The 13,090-nt window shown below is 48.7% G+C and overlaps 1 protein-coding gene across 9 annotated transcripts in view; it reads right to left on the bottom strand.

Annotated features, from left to right (window-relative positions):
• Positions 1–13,090, bottom strand: part of CUL9 (cullin 9) — a 37,370-nt gene that overhangs the window by 19,572 nt on the left and 4,708 nt on the right. For 7 of the 9 annotated variants that reach the window (XR_009262995.1, XR_009262996.1, XM_058734022.1 and 4 more), the window contains exons 6-19: positions 12,895–13,088; positions 12,222–12,627; positions 11,617–11,809; positions 8,537–8,744; positions 6,505–6,701; positions 5,907–6,124; positions 4,248–4,497; positions 4,060–4,165; positions 3,280–3,507; positions 2,898–2,988; positions 2,625–2,796; positions 1,040–1,145; positions 706–801; positions 272–447 (exon numbers count right to left, since the gene is read on the bottom strand). Coding sequence is in view for 7 of the 9 variants with exons in the window: in XM_058734022.1 (XP_058590005.1) it covers positions 272–447; positions 706–801; positions 1,040–1,145; positions 2,625–2,796; positions 2,898–2,988; positions 3,280–3,507; positions 4,060–4,165; positions 4,248–4,497; positions 5,907–6,124; positions 6,505–6,701; positions 8,537–8,744; positions 11,617–11,809; positions 12,222–12,627; positions 12,895–13,088 (2,641 nt within the window). In the remaining 2 variants the exon portion in view is untranslated. The remainder of the gene's footprint in view (positions 1–271; positions 448–705; positions 802–1,039; positions 1,146–2,624; positions 2,797–2,897; positions 2,989–3,279; positions 3,508–4,059; positions 4,166–4,247; positions 4,498–5,906; positions 6,125–6,504; positions 6,702–8,536; positions 8,745–11,616; positions 11,810–12,221; positions 12,628–12,894; positions 13,089–13,090) is intronic. The other 2 variants (XM_058734024.1, XM_058734028.1) reach the window with 1 other exon arrangement.

Genomic DNA, 13,090 nt, shown 5'->3' with positions numbered 1-13,090 from the left:
TGTGTGGTCAAGGATTTAAGGCACAGGTTTTTTTGAGGCCTCCACTCAAGCACAGTCAGCTCCCAATCCCACCATGCTCAGTCCCCTAACCAGCTCGCAGCCATCAGCACACACTTCTCACCTGTGTTCACCCTCCCCTCTTGTCCCGGCCGCTGCTTTACCTTTCAGACTTCTGCAGAAGTCTCCCACCACCTACTTCTTAGCAATGTCCTCCTGATCCATTAACCTCTCCCCGCTCCCTTCAACCCCAGCCACTGTCTGCCCCACCCACCTGGGACAGAGCTGGAGGAGGCGCCTGCGGTCCTCTGCTATGTCCCGGCTCCAGGCTTGCGCCCGAATGGTGTAGAAGAGACAGGTACGGCGACACAGCTGCTCCCGGAATAGTGGCCAGAAAGTGGGCTTCGGGCCCAGGACCTCCACACCTCGAACCCGGGTGTCAATGCCACCCTGTAACATGCACACACTTGTCTGTCACCTAAGCCACCCAGCCACCAAGCACTACCAAGAAAAAGCCAGGCCTCACACCCTGAATTCCCTTGGAGGCTCTTGAGATATTCTCACATCTCTGGAACTCAACAGGCTTCTGGGCCATCCCGGAGCAGGTATGTGGCCTGAGCCTGGCCCCCCAAGTGCTGGGGAATGCAGTCACTATGGAGACCCTGTACTACCCCGTGATTCCCAGCCCAGCCTCTTCCCTCACTCTACCTGCTGGCAGCGCTTTATGCGGATCTGGATGATGGGCCAGAAGCGGTTCAGGTTCTCCAGGAGGATCACCCTGCTGGCAGAGGGCATCACATTCACCTGATGGGGCAGGGGAGGAGAGAGAACTGTCACCTCTGGAAGTGGGGTTGGACGGACTATTGACAGCAGCCACAAGTCTTGTGATGGTGTGTGCCCTTTACTTCTGCACCGAGCCCACAAACCCGCACGAATCTGCTTCCCGAACTCTGCTCTCACTGCTTATGACTGCAGGCAATGCCTGCCTGGGGGAAGGAATATGGAGTAAGGTCAAGGTGGGGGAGGGCACCAGGGTCCTCACCATGTTGAGCTCAGTGCTGATGCAGCTGGCACTGTCACCCCCAAACACCACCACTCTGGCTGGCATGTAACTTGAGTCCTCACTGGCCACGAGCAAAGTCAGCTGCCTGAGACAAGAGAAAACAATCAGTTAGAACAAGGACCCTGGTCTTTGTTCAAAGTGACTTCAACCTACCACTTCTTCCTCAGACTCCTATCTCTCTGCTGCCTCCTTAAGTGTCAGTGTTCCCGGATCCCCTGCTCTCCTCTTATCTTTCCCCAAAAGGAATTTTTTCTTCAAAATGACTTTATTTAAAAACCATAGTTTCAAGCAAAAAACGAATACTCTACTCCAAATCCACATGTCTACACTAGACGGCTCCTCTTAGCTTTCATACCATGTACCCAACAGACATTTCCATGTCACAACGCATAGGTACCTCTAAGTCAACATGCCTAAATGGAACCATGATCCATCCACAGAAGCCTGCTCCTTCCTCTTCCATCATCCTTCTTGGGAAAGAAAACTGCCATCTACCAAAGCACTCTGTCACTATGACTTCTCCCACTCATGGCTTCCCTCATGTCAATGGCATGTCCTATAGACTCTGCTCCTTGAGATCTCCCAGTCTGCCACCCCTCACTATTCCCACTCCCTGTGCCTAACTGAAGATATTCGTTTCTCAACTAGATCACTGCATAAACCTTCCAAATCTTTCTCCGGCCTCCAACCCAAACTGCCATAATTGCCAGAGTGACTTTTCTAAATGAAAAAAAAAAAAAAAAAATCTTGTTTTGTCTCTTCTCTCCTTAAAATCCTTCAATGGCTCCCCAAGTTCCAGAATAAAGCTCAAACTTCTTAGCTCACAAAACTCTCTGTGGTCTGTGGTCTGGCTCTGCCTAGTTTTATGGCGGTCTCCTGCCATTTCACGACAAACACCCTTCATTCCAGCCAAACACAGTTACTTAAGCTTCCCCCAAATACATCATTACATTTCTTACTAACATTTTGCACATATGCTGTCCCTCTGCCTGGACTTCCCACTTCCCTCTATTTACACAGCTAATTTCTACTTTGGAGCTCTGCTCACTTAGCCCCACCTTCTAGAAGGCTTCTCCCACCTCTCACTTGGCCTCAGGGTCCAGGGCACATGGCGGTTTTTCTTACTCTTATTGATTCTCCAGCCTAGTTCCCCAAGGAGACTGCAAATTCCCTAAAGACGGGTACCATATCTTATTGTCCTTATAGCCCCAGACCCTGGCCCAGTGCCTGGCACAGAGTATATACATTAAACAAGCACCCATGGGAAGAGTGAATAAGGCAGTTGTCAATCTCCCTCAACACCACGCACAGGATAGTGACATCTATACCTGTGGGCAGAGCACATCACCAGGCTCAGGGAGTGAGGATGTCTATACTGCACAAGGAATGCAGATCAATGTGTCTATCTGTTTACTGCACAAAATGGTTTGAGTGTGTCTCACACATAGGGGTTACAGACAGGGTTGCGTGTATGTGGGTGCTTTGGAGAATATATGCTGGGGTGTATCAGAATATTCCCACACATGTGTGTGTGCACCTGTGGTGCACATGGGCATGTTCACACCTAATAAGAACACCACGGTGCATGTGTAAGGTGATATAGTGGGAGCCGGTGCTGCCATTGGACTCCCAGTAGGTCTTGGGGTTTCGATCCGTCAGCTTGCTGGCCCGGTGAGGGTTGGAAGACACCTCCACCTTCTCCCAGCACTTGTCCTCCTTCACTTCCACACTGGAGCCTGGGGGCAAGTGGGAAGTTAGTTGAGAGAGAAAAAAGTAAAAAGACAGAGAGAAGAAATACTGGGGTGGGAGCCAGGAGAAAGCAGATTGGGACACAGACCCTGGCAGAGATGCCTGAGGAACACGTCAAAGAAGGGGATGTTGATGGGTCGGTGGGTTCGCCTGTGGTCTTCGATCTGGCCCAGCACCATCTGCAGCCAGAACATCGGAGAGAAGGGGCGCGGCGAGGAAGGAAGAACATGAAGAACACACAGAAACAGGTATGGAGAACAAGTCAAGGAGCAACAAAACACTCAACCTCTCCCTTCACAAATTTTGGCAGAACGGGACCATGTGGGGTAAAGAAAGGCTGGGAAACAAGTGCCCCAGATTTGCTACCACTTGTGCCAAGTAGGGTTACCAAACAGGGACACACACCGAATCCCCTTCCCCTGCTTCTCACTTATGTTCTCCCTAAGCTCTGAACCCACAAGCCTCCTCACCTGAATGCAGCCAGCCAGGATGCTGGAGGTGAGGTTACTATAGAGCTGGGCGTGTTTTTCACACTCAGTCACCAGGTCCCGAAGCTCACAGGCCAGCAGCAGCTGAGCCGAGTGCTTGTCCAGGACTTTGGAGAGGGCCTCTTTGGCTCCCAGGCAGCAGAGAACCACTGCATAGTCCTTGTGCATTGAGGCCAGGCGATGCAGAAAGCAGAGCAGCTCCTGAACAATCTGAGCCCAGAGCCACAAGATTAATGTATGGGACGCAAAGGGCAGGCCACATAAAGGATGAGGGGTGGGTTCGAAAAGGGAATGTGGTGACTGAGTCTTTGGAGAAGTTTGAAAGCCCAGGGAAAGGAGAGTACCAAAGAAGGTTGGGACAGAACAGTGGGGGTGCTGGGACTCCAGAGGTGCCAGAAGCAGGGTCTGGGCACAGCTTCCAATGCTTCTTGCTGCCAGGACGAAGCTCTCTCAAGAGCCCACCTTGGTGCCTGAGCCTTGGTCCACAATCCACAAACCGGGGAGGGTGGAGAGCGAGGAATGTTTGGATTGGTGAATGTGGGCTTCTCCTAAACCCAGAATCTAAAATCCAGCTGCAGGCAAAAGATTATTCTTCAAAGGCCCCAGTTCTGAGCATTCTTAGAGGAAATTCCTTCCTCTCCATCCCTCTCAGTGTTCAGACTCATCCAGAAAGGCTGTGCTTTGCTTTCCATTGCCTCACAAAGGTAGCCAGCGCCCCAGAGGCTGCCTCTCCCTCCCCTGCCTTTATCGGGGCCCTGGTACCTCAGAGTCACTGCTAGGGCCATTCAGACAGTTGAGGCAGGGCTCCAAGACCTCATGCCAGGGGAGGACCATCGCCTCAGGGTGATCCAGTAGCCGAGTCATGACCCTAGTGACGGGATGAAACAAAGTCCCTGCAGTCCGCAGCTCCCCTTACCTCCGATGCACGGGTGCCCCAACAGGGCCCTCACCTCAATGCAGTCAGCAGCAGAGTTTTGTTGGGTCCCGGGGCATCCAGAGTCCGCAGCAACAGGAGGAAGGGCTGAGTCTCCTGCTGGAGGCGCTTTAGGAGGGGTCTCACGGCACCCCCTGGGCCGCCCTCCCGGCACAGCACCCGCTCTAAGCCCAGTAGGAGTTCCGCAGACGGGCCCCCTGCTAGGGACCGGATCAGATGTTCAGGGGACCCATCCTGGCCCTGGGTGCCAGGGGTTTCCAGTGCTGCTGCCAGACACATGGGAGGAAAAACATGAGTATGAAGAGGAGTTATGCAAGTTGGTCAAACCACGAACTGGACAAGTCCAGAAAATCACCCCCAAATTTTCCTCCTATTTGGAGGATTGTCTGTAATTTGTACCAAACTGTGGGGATTTTCCTCTCTGGCCCCAGTATATAGCTAGCTGCATCTGGAAAAAAGTTTAGTTCGGCAAACACTGTCATGTTAAACACATAAATTTTTAATCTCATGTAGTCATACAATTACGTTTCATCATTAAATGGGAGCTTTGTGGTTACATAAGCCAATAAATATTAGCTATTATAATTACATCCCTCTACTACCTAGCACGGTGGCTTTAAAGATTTTTTAAAAATTTTTTTGAAGTTTTTATTTATTTATTTTAAAAGAAAGAGAGAGAGAGAAAGAGAGAGAGAGAGAGCATGCACACGTGCACAACAGGGGAGGGGCAGAGAGAAAAGGAGAGAATCCCAAGCAGGCTCTGCACTGTCAGGACGGAGCCCCATATGGGGCTTGAACTCACAAACCATGAGATAATGACCTGAGCCGAAATCAAGAGTCGGACACTTAACTGACTGAGCCACCCAGGTGCCCCTAAAGATTTTATTTTTTTATTTTTTTACCGTTTATTCTTTTTTGGGAGACAGAGAAGGACAGAGCACAAGTGGGGGAGGAGCAAAGAGAGAGGGAGACACAGAATCTGAAGCAGGCTCCAGGCTCTGATCTGTCAGCACAGAGCCCGATGTGGAGCTCGAACCCGCAAACCGCGACATCATGACCCGAGCCAAAGTTGGACATCTAATCGACTCAGCCACCCAGGTGCCCCAAGAGTTTATTTTTAAGTAATCTCTACACCCAACATGGAGCTGGAACTTACAACCCAGAGATCAAGAGTCACATGCTCTACTGGCTGAGCCAGTCAGGCACCCCGCATGGTGGCTTTACTCTAGGTAACGCTAGTCTAGAGTATCCTTCTCCTCTTGGTCAGGAAGTTTTACTTAAGATCTAACTTGAGGGGCGCCTGGGTGGCTCAGTCGGTTAAGCGTCCGACTTCGGCTCAGGTCATGATCTCACGGTTTGTGGGTTCGAGCCCCGCGTCGGGCTCTGTGTGGACAGCTCAGAGCCTGGAGCCTGCTTCGGATTCTGTGTCTCCCTCTCTCTCTGCCCCTCCCCCGCTGACTCTCTCTCTCTCTCTCTCTCTCTCTCAAAAAATAAACATTAAAAAATTAAAAAAAAAAAAAAAAAAAGATCTAACTTGAGTGCCAAAACCCTTACTCGTTTCCTGAAGGTTTATCATGTCTTTTCAGTAAGGTACTAGTACATAAGCCTTAGCCCTTCTGGCCACAGGCCAGCACTGCCCGATTCCTCGGCAGAATCACCCCCTCCACAATGGTACCTGTGTGCTCAGGACTGCCCGGCGGCTCCGAGTAGCGATTGAGAAGCATCATGAGGATGGTACGTGTGGTGGGCATGGGTTCTGTCCCCGGTGCTATCCCAGAGTGCCTGAACAAGGTGTCTCTCAGCTCCCGGGTTATAATCTGGTCCCCCAGAGTGTGGTGGTTGCACAGGAGCAGGTTGAGCAGGAGCAGACCGTTTCTCACTGCGGAGGAACACCTGGGAGGAGGGAGGTAATCCCGGGAAGAAATTGAAACAGAGTGAATGCAACGGAAGCAGGAAGCAAGCACAGAGGGGAAGAGGCCTGCAGCTGGGGGAAGAGAGGGCTCCAGGACTCCTGTGAGGCCAGGACATCTGGCTCCCTGATCTCAAGCCACTCCTCCCAACCCCAGGAAGGAAGGCCAGGGTGCCCTTGCTCTCTCTGGGGATCTCCCTACCCCCAACCACTTGGCCTCTCTACCAGTAACAGTCAGAGAGGGCCACCAATGTTTCATCCAGAGGTAACAACATGAAGGGAATTTCTGTGAAGCACATGAGATATAGACAGAGCAGCAGCGGGGATTGGGGCTTAGCGGGAATTTGGAGGGTGATGCCCTGACCCCTCTGTGTTCAGCATCAGGATCACGGCTGCGGGGACAGTAAGAAGCAGGCTCTCAGAGCCTGGGCGGGTGGCTGAGTCAATGCTGGCGAAGATCTCTCTGGTCATCTGGGCATCAAACAAAGGATGGATAGAATCTCGGCCAGTGATAAAAGTGGGGATCTCCGAGGAGCTGGCAATGGCCAGCATCTTCAGTGCCTGCAAGGGGGATATGGAAGCAGAATTAGTTATGGGTAGAGCCGCCATGCAGAGAAAGAGGAGAGCCAGGCCCTCATTCTCTGACCCCAAACTTTGGGGCAGCTGAGCTGTTGGCAAATAGGTTGAGTAGGAGATGGAAATGGAAGAGGTGGTGATGGGATACCAGTGATAAAAACAAAAAGAAAGACAAGAGAAGAAAGCAAAGAAAATACTGAGGCTCAGTGGATAAAATCAGCCAGCAACTTCTCTCTGCCAGCGCCAAGGCTAACTGAGTGGGATGGCTGCCCCCTCCCGTAGCTTCCTCTCAAGATGGGGCCCTTTCATAGCATCTAGTTGTATTCAAAGGCATTACCTTGACATTGTCTTCCACGTCACTGGACCACCTCTCCCTTTGTAGAACCTCCCTTCTCTTGAGTGCCAGGATCTCATATACTCCTGGTTGTCCTGCCTCCCTGGAATTCCTCTGCCAAATCCTTGAATGTGGAAGTTCCTGCCCCCTTCCCACTCTGTACTCCCTCCCTAGACAACTTCATCTGCTCCCATCGCTTCAATCACCACCACTAGGCCAACACTCTCAAACCTATGTCCCTTGACCTCCAAAGCCAGTAGCCAGCCCTCCTCGACAAGACTACTTGGGTTGTCTCACAGGAAGAGCGGTTGGAATTCTAGGAAAAAATACTTGGAATGCATGAACGTGTCTGCTGGTACTACAAAGAAAATGAAATTAAGATGAAAGCTATACCTCTCTTCCCTGGTGAAAGGGAGGACACTTGAGAAGAAACCCTCTGGGGAGGGAGAAGATTAGAACTAATTCTCAGGACACTCTCCCTTATAAGGCCTGAATCCTCCACGCTACCATTACGCTATGTCACAACAAGGCTTTCTCCCTTTGGTTACCCCACTCTCCCCAGTTAGCTGAATTCTATAAACCTGAAGTTATAAATAAGATGATGCCATTTTGCTAGAGGGCAAGAGTTTGAATTTAGGGGCAAATGCTGTATTTTGGTCATGCCATCTGAAAGGGTTGGGGAATTCTCTGAGCAAACACAGCCTAGATGATGAATGCTTGGCTGCTCTTCAGAGCAGCACCTAGCTGGCCCCGCACAGGAAAAGAGCCTCCCAACCTCGCTCTGAGACAGCCTAACCTAAGGGGACTGGGGCTCCTGTCCGTGTTGTTGCCATTATACTGTCAGAATCCATTCTCAGAACTGATCTGGATGAGGCCTACTTGCTCCCCTCAGGGACTCCAAGCTATACAGAGCACACCCTGTCCACACCTCCTACCAGCCAGCACTTGTGTCCGGAGTATTCAGGAAGCTAATTCTTCTATAAGCTCCCCTGGATGAGGGCCCCCCTTCCTCTGGGCCCACGTAGCAAGTCACCCACATCTGGTGAGGGGGTATTTTCTGTGTAAGGGTACCACTCAGATCAAAGAGTAAAAAATCATTTTGTCACATGCAGAAAATTAGTCTCCAACCAGATATCTAACTGTAACTAAAAAGATATGGGAAACTGAACAAACCTAAAAACTCAATTCCAGACCTTCTTTCCATACCTCTTCCTCCTTCCACATTCCCCCACTTAGTGAATGACCTCCTCATCCCCTCTGCTGCTCCATTTTAAACCTGGGAGTCATTCTTAAAAACATTCTCCCTTTCTTCCAACACACATTCAATCGCAAAGGCTGTTCTGCTAGAACCTTCAACCCACCTGCATCTTTCCATCCTAATGTCTCCTCCCTGGTCTAAATCACCACAGTACCTCCTCAAGATCAGCCGTCCCCCGGCCTGCCCCTCCTGCCCATCACTCTCTCCCACCAGGCCCAGTCCACTCACCGCCAGCCCTGCCTGCTGCACCAGGACGGAAGTCTTATATTCTTGCATGCAAACCAGCACAGCGTAGATGCCACCCTCCCTGGCAAAGAGTGGGCGCCACTCATGCTTGGTCATGAGCAGGTAGAGGAGGCGCAGGGCCAGCACCACCACCATCTTCTCTCCCACCTGGTTGGTCAGCAGCTCCACCAGCGTCTTCACTAGCTTCTCTCTTAGAGAGAAGAGACATTGGAGTTCCCCATCCCAAAAGTCACACCTGACTCCCTGTCCAACCCTCTCCACCAAGATCCATCACCCCCACCATTATCCAAGCTGCTCTTGCCTTAGTTCCACTCTTCACTCCCTCTCCTCTGCAGGCTAACTGCCTCTGGCTCCTCACCTCATGAAGGAGGCAGTAGAGCAAAATGGTTACCAACTCTGGCTCACCTTTTCTTTTTTTGTTGTTGGGAGAGAAAGAAAGAGAGAGAGAACGTCTGTGCATACATGCACGTGTCAAACACAAGTAGGAGAAGGACAGAGGGAGAGGGAGGGAGAATTGTAAGCGGGCTCCATGCCCAGTATGGAGCCCAAAGTGGGGCTCAACCTCACAACCATGAGATCATGACTGGAATAAAAATCAAGAGTTGGACACTTAACAGACTAAGCCACCCAGGCGGCCCTGGTTTACCTTTTCAAATAAATCTATAAATTCAATGTAATTCTAATCACAATGTTTGAAAGGTTTTTTATAAAACATATGGCAGGTAGATTTGGGCATAAGATGAGAAAACATGCAAGAATAGTCAAGAAATGTTTAGAAAGAAATAATGGTAGACTTGTCTGCTAGTTAACAAAAGATAAATTTATAAAAATTAAAATTCTGGAAATGATGCAGGATAGATACAGATCGCTAGGTAAGGGTGGCATCCCAGCCAATGAGAAAAGCAAGGACCATGTGACACATGAGGTGGAGACACCTGAAACAATTACAGCTGGGGTTCTGCCTCACTCCATCAGCATAAATAAACTGCAAACAGATTTTAAAGTAAATGTAAAAAACAAAGCCATAGCTATCCTTAGAAAATAAAGACAAATACTTTTTATAATCTTGAAATAGGACAGACTCACTCAAAACCTAGAAGCCATTAAAAAGTTTAAAAGTATTCTAGAGGCACCTGGCTCAGTCGGTTAAACGTCCGACTTTAGCACAGGTCATGATCTCGCGGTTTGTGAGTTCAGGCCCTGCATTGGGCTCTGTGCTGACAGCTCGGAGCCTGGGGCCTGCTTCGGATTCTGTGTCCCCCACTCTCTCTGCCCCCCCATTTGTGCTCTGTCTCTGTGTCTCAAAAAAATAAACATTTAAAAAATTAAAATATTAAAATATTCTAACGCAGGGGTGACTGACTGGCTTGGCCAGTAGAATAGGTGACTCTTGATCTCAGGGTCATGAGTTTGAGCCCCATGTTGGACGTAGAGCCTACTTAAAGGTTAATTAATTAATTCTAACATAAAATTCTAAAACTTCAGCACAATGAAAGACACTGTCCACAAAGTTAAGAGATAAGCAATATGAGTTAGAGAGAGAGTCCTATGGAAATGCTAATTTGAAGGAAAGGAAGAAGTGCTCCAGAGTCCCTAGATCACACTGAGTGTCACAAGAAAAAAAACTGGATTTATTTCTTCCCCACAGGGACAGAGATGTATGTTAAGGAGGTGGCCTGGGAAAGTTCTGCCTTTATTTGTCTTCTCTCATGAACTTTTTGATGACTACAACATGAATCAAATATGCTTTAAATATAAATCCCCTTGTGTAGCCAGGACTTATTATAAACAAGTTAATACAACATGGGCAATATATATGAATGGATATAGGAATATAAGTAAGGATGTTTACCAAAATGTTAACAGTGACTCTCTCTGCAAAAGGTCTTCAGATGATTTTTATCTTCATAATCGTCTAATTCTTTTTTTACAGTGGGCATATATTATTTTACACCCAGAAAATAGTTAACATGATTTTGAAAAATAACCAGCAAAATATGTGAAACATAAATAACCAATTAACATCCAGAGTGCCTACAAATCAGTAAGAAAAAAATGAAGACCCAATAAGAAAATGGGCCAAGGATAAGAACAAATTTATAGAAGAAACACAATGAATGTGGGCAAATGTGCTTAACTTCAGTAGAACTAAGAAATGAAAACAAAGACACCAATCGTTTAAAATTCTGCCAATCTGATAGATTTAAAAAATAATAGTATCCAGTGTTGGCGGCTGTGAGGAAAATGAACCCATCAGAACACTGTACTTGAACTTGGATATAATCACATGCAGAATCCTGTGTATCAGAGAAAATAATGAGGCAGCTCTATGTGGACTGGCATGTAGAGCTATCTTAGACACACTGAGTGTGTAGGAGTGTGCAGGGAAAGCACAGAAACGTGTAGTACGATTACAATTATTTACACACAAACTCAGAAGATGTTCTATTTCGAAACACACTAACAAATGTAAATCTATGGAAGGTCTGAAGAATCCACAGCAGACTGGCAACAGTGGCGAAGAGGGACTTAGTCTTTTCCTTCTATGTTCTATTACATCCTTCCGGTCTTTCAAAATGAGAATGTATTTGTGTATTATTTGTATAATTAGGTAGTGATTTAAAAAATACCTTTGAAAATAGAAAGAAAACAGGAAGGGATAAAAAAGAAAAGAAAAGAACTCAATCTCTAGGGCCAACAGGACCTACATTTGAATCCTGGCTGTGCTATCTATCAAACTCTGTGCAAACTCTTAAATGCTCTGAGGTTCAGTTTCCTCACCCATACAATGCCATAAGCATAGTATCAACTCTTCCTCAGGAAGGAAGAGAGAGAAGGATTTAATGAGAAAATGCATCTAGAGCCTGACACAGAGTAAGTGCTCCAAGAATATTATGATATTCCATTATATTATTGCATCCTCCTGCTCGATTACTCCCTCAGGCTGACCCTTCTTTCAGTCCCAGCCTTTCAAATTCCTGATATAGCTCCTTCCCTCCCTACCACCATCCTCCCCCAATGGCAGCTTAAACCAAAACCCCTTCCTTCCCCACCATTCTAACCTCAGGGATCTGTCAGGACGGACCAGAGGGTGGTCCCGCTCAGTGGCCTCCTCCACAGCCTGAGAGAGGGCATAGAGGCCTGAGAGCTGCAGGTCTGTGTCCAAGCTGGATATCTGCACGGTGGCCACGACTGCTGCCACATGCTGATCCAGGGAGCTGCGTGGACCAGGACCCCGCATGTCTCTAGCCATTTCTGAAATTGGTGAGGGAAAGGTAGTGGCTTAAAAAAATTGAGGATGCTCCAAGTTGGAAGTGTTTAAAGGTCAAACCCAGTTATCCTACTGACATTTTAATACATTATTCATTACTGTAGCTTGCGTTCTGAACTTTTCCAATTCTGCACCAGGGATTTAATAGCCAAACGCAGAAGATGAAGATATTCCAGAAAACAGACCCTCCTTTTCCAGGGATACTGAAGGTAGGGAGCAGTGATTGGTTACACACACTCAAGGTCAAAGGAAGGAAGATGGATGAATGCTTCCAAAGCATTTTCCCATGCAACAGCAATCTTCCTCCACAGCTTTCCTCTACCCTAGCTACTTCTGTGGGGACTGCCCGGGACTTGTTCCAATTTCTTCACCCTCCCTTCCCAGCACCTGACTCACCACTGGCTGTCTCCTTCATCTCAGGGGGAAGAACCATCCCCTCAGTCACCAGAAGTTGGTTAAACAGCTGTGAATCACTCTGTGCCATGGGGGGCTCAGTTTTTCCCTTGGCAGTGTCTGCATCTGCCTTTGGGGGCTCAGCTTTTGCTTTGGGAGACTCAGTCTCTTCTTCTGAGAAGTTGACCTCCAACTTGGACTCCTCTTCTGGATTTAGAGAACATGAGTGACTTCGTGAAGAAGACGAGATGCTCAGTTCATCAGGCAGCAGTGCATACTTGGTGTAGATTTGGGAGTTGAGCAGGTCACTGAGGGTACTGCCCTCAAACCGATTACTGAGCACCTGCAGCAGACCCTCAGCCATCTCTACGGGCACGGAGATTTCCCCCAAGGCCTTTTCACCCAGGGTCTGTCAACAGAAGGAGGTAGGCATTTCAGGGACAGGCAGACGCAAAGGTCCTAGCGGACAGTAATAGACAGGGTGGCCGCCTCCCGCCATGACTTGCACACTTCTACATACCAGACCTCACAGGATTTGTCTCCTTCCCCAGCAGGCCCCCTCATACTCTCTCATCTCTAGCTCCAGCCTCCCCCTAAGCACTCCCTTATCTAGAACTCCCTTAGAGAATCTCACCTCCAAATCCACTACAAACCAAGTATCTCAGGCCTAAGATACCTCATCCAGGTTTTCCCGAAGATTCTGGAAAATTGGCTGCTGCTCACATACATCCAGCTTCTTGATGAAGAAGAGCAGCTCCCACCACTCAGCCTGAGTCAGGTATCCCAATCGCTCATTCTTCTGAGGCTCAGGCTGGAGGTATGGCAAAGAGTAGAGCCCATCCACAGGTTTCCAGTCCCAGGAGGGAAGTGCT

Source organism: Neofelis nebulosa, chromosome 6 (assembly GCF_028018385.1).
Source record: "Neofelis nebulosa isolate mNeoNeb1 chromosome 6, mNeoNeb1.pri, whole genome shotgun sequence".
NCBI classification, from domain to species: Eukaryota; Metazoa; Chordata; class Mammalia; order Carnivora; family Felidae; genus Neofelis; species Neofelis nebulosa.
This window is presented reverse-complemented; position numbering and strand designations above follow the sequence as displayed.